Source organism: Arachis ipaensis, chromosome B3 (genome assembly GCF_059453495.1).
Source record: "Arachis ipaensis isolate K30076 ecotype BB chromosome B3, ASM5945349v1, whole genome shotgun sequence".
Taxonomy (NCBI): Eukaryota; Viridiplantae; Streptophyta; class Magnoliopsida; order Fabales; family Fabaceae; genus Arachis; species Arachis ipaensis.
The window spans coordinates 35,234,174-35,236,518 of NC_142438.1; the positions used below are offsets into that span (position 1 = coordinate 35,234,174).

The following is a 2,345-nucleotide window of genomic DNA, read 5'->3' on the forward strand; positions in this document are numbered from 1 at the left end:
AACTAAAGATAAGATAACATGATGATTTTTAAGATTGCTTACTTAGTTTAAAAATTAAAAAATAGATAGATTTAACTACCTTTATTAGGTATACATATATAGTCCCTTAGCTCATTCTGACTAACTTTTTATACTTTGACAAATTATTCCAAATATTGTTCATCCAACCAATTTTACTCATATAATATTCTTCAATTGATATCAATGATGGATATTCCTCCTAACGAGGATTTAGTGCCCAATCATGGATATTCGTTGGTTCGGTATACATATCGCCATCATCTAAACCATTAGCTTCCTCTTCCATAATGTTGTTGTCTATATCCTTTTGCCAACGACATGTTGTCTTCTTATCTCCTTCCATTTGATCAACACTACAACGTTGCCGCTTCTTCTTAGATGGTTGTCTTGAGCTTATATTGGTTTGATGCACATACGGATCGCTACTTTTGGCTACACCTGACTAAGGTTGCTTACTGCCTTCCTCTGCAGCCTTGTAAGATGAATACAATCCCATAATAATGTCATGTGTCTCTTAAAATCTTTTTGGAATTTTAGCTGAACAACGGCCAATTATTTAGAAAACTCCATCAAGGCACTTTGACGACTAATAACAACAGCATTCCTGGTGAACCCACTTGCATCATTGAGTGCTGATTTCATCTTCTTTGTCCATCTATCCAACACTAATGACCGGAGAATCTCACAAATGTCTCTGTCAACCATAACTTTCACAATATATTCGCAAAGAATTCCAAATGACTCCATTCTTAAACAAGAACACATGAAGATAATTTCTTCTTGATGAAATTCAACAGTCCACAGAAAATCGGGTCTCCCATGCTTACACACAATGTACTTTAAGCAATCATCGTGATTCTTTATGTTTAGCACCCGTGTTGATCCAACTCTAGAAAGAAAAGGCCAAAACAATAGAAATATCTCCTGAGTATATACTTCAGCAGCAAATCTCTCTAGTAGCTCTATACAAGTCTGCATGACAGGCACCCCACGTGTAGATTCATAATCATCATTAAATTTTTTAAAACGCAAGTGTGTAACACACCTTTGAAAATGCTCTACAAAATTTGTCAAATCATACCGTGACCCCACATACCTTGCCACAACTGAGTGTAAACCTTCACATCTTGAGGTAGTTCTAACACCAGTAAAAAGCTTACCTCTTATATATGCAGTAGTCCACATATGCTTCTCTTCATACATGTTGTTCACCCACGGCTTATCCTCAAGGCCAAATTCTTCAATAAGATGAACCCACTTCTGCTTAAATACGAGAATCTTGTAGTCTCCCAACATAATTTTCCTGAAATTAGATGTAAATGATGGATTTCCAACATTGCTAGTCACATTTCAAATAAGGTGCCAAGTGCATAATCTATGTCTGACTTTGGAAAATACATCTCTTACTGCATTCCTAATCGCCATGGCCCCGTCAGTTACTATTGAAGTCGGGGTCTTACCCTTCATTGCAAATATGAGCTAACGTAGGAGCCAAATATATCAGTAGTTTCGTCCACATTAACGCAGCAGCAAAAACAATTGTTTGGTTGTCGTGGTTAACCCGTTGAATATGACTAATGGATAACTTCTTGTATGTGGCATCAAAAGTAATAACATCCCCGAAGAGTTGGTAGCCTAGTTGGCTAATCCCATCAAACTAGAACAAGTTACGTAACAAACCTCTTGAATCATGACATGCCTTAAAATTTAATTATGGATCCTTCAACCGCATATCCTCCAACTTCTTCAACACTCGTGTTGCATCACCAGGAACTTGATGCCTTTGCCTTGCAATCTCATTGTACATATCTCTGGAATCATAGCCAATAAATTCATACCCGCCTGCTTGGCTAGCTAGAAGACCAAATATATGTAAAGTGCTAATCCCAGACTTTAGCATGTTCATCATTTGCATAATATCTGCCTCTGATATTTTTCAGTAGGCAGGCAACATAGCACTGAATTGTGTATCCAATAGATTATGGTTGTGTTTGTCAGAGAAATAAAAGATATGCCACCTTCCAATTTCAGGTACAAATTTAACATCCATTTGGGCTTTACACCTAGTTCTTGTTTCGAATCTAGGCTCCTTCTTTCTTTTTTCCATCGTGTAATACTTCTCCTCCCTAAATCCTTGCCTATGACATACAAACTTTTGTTCGTAAACCTCGCCAATACTATTCTTGAAAGTCTTACTCTTCCTTGCACTAAAGCCCTTTGACTTTGAGTATTTCAGATAAAAATCAAATGCAAGTTGCAAAGTAGAAAAGTGATATCTACCAATTTTCTCCACACAATTTTCACTGAAATTCAAAATTGTAATT

The 2,345-nt window shown here is 36.7% G+C and overlaps 1 protein-coding gene across 1 annotated transcript; it reads right to left on the reverse strand.

The window, feature by feature from the left end:
- Positions 1-573: 573 nt before the first annotated feature.
- Positions 574-1,936, reverse strand: LOC148570301 (protein FAR1-RELATED SEQUENCE 5-like). The gene is made up of 3 exons (XM_088506958.1): positions 1,749-1,936; positions 1,482-1,664; positions 574-1,324 (listed from the first exon to the last, which is right to left on the reverse strand). The coding sequence occupies exons 1-3, from the start codon at positions 1,934-1,936 to the stop codon at positions 574-576; spliced, it is 1,122 nt and encodes a 373-aa protein (XP_088363084.1).
- Positions 1,937-2,345: the final 409 nt, after the last annotated feature.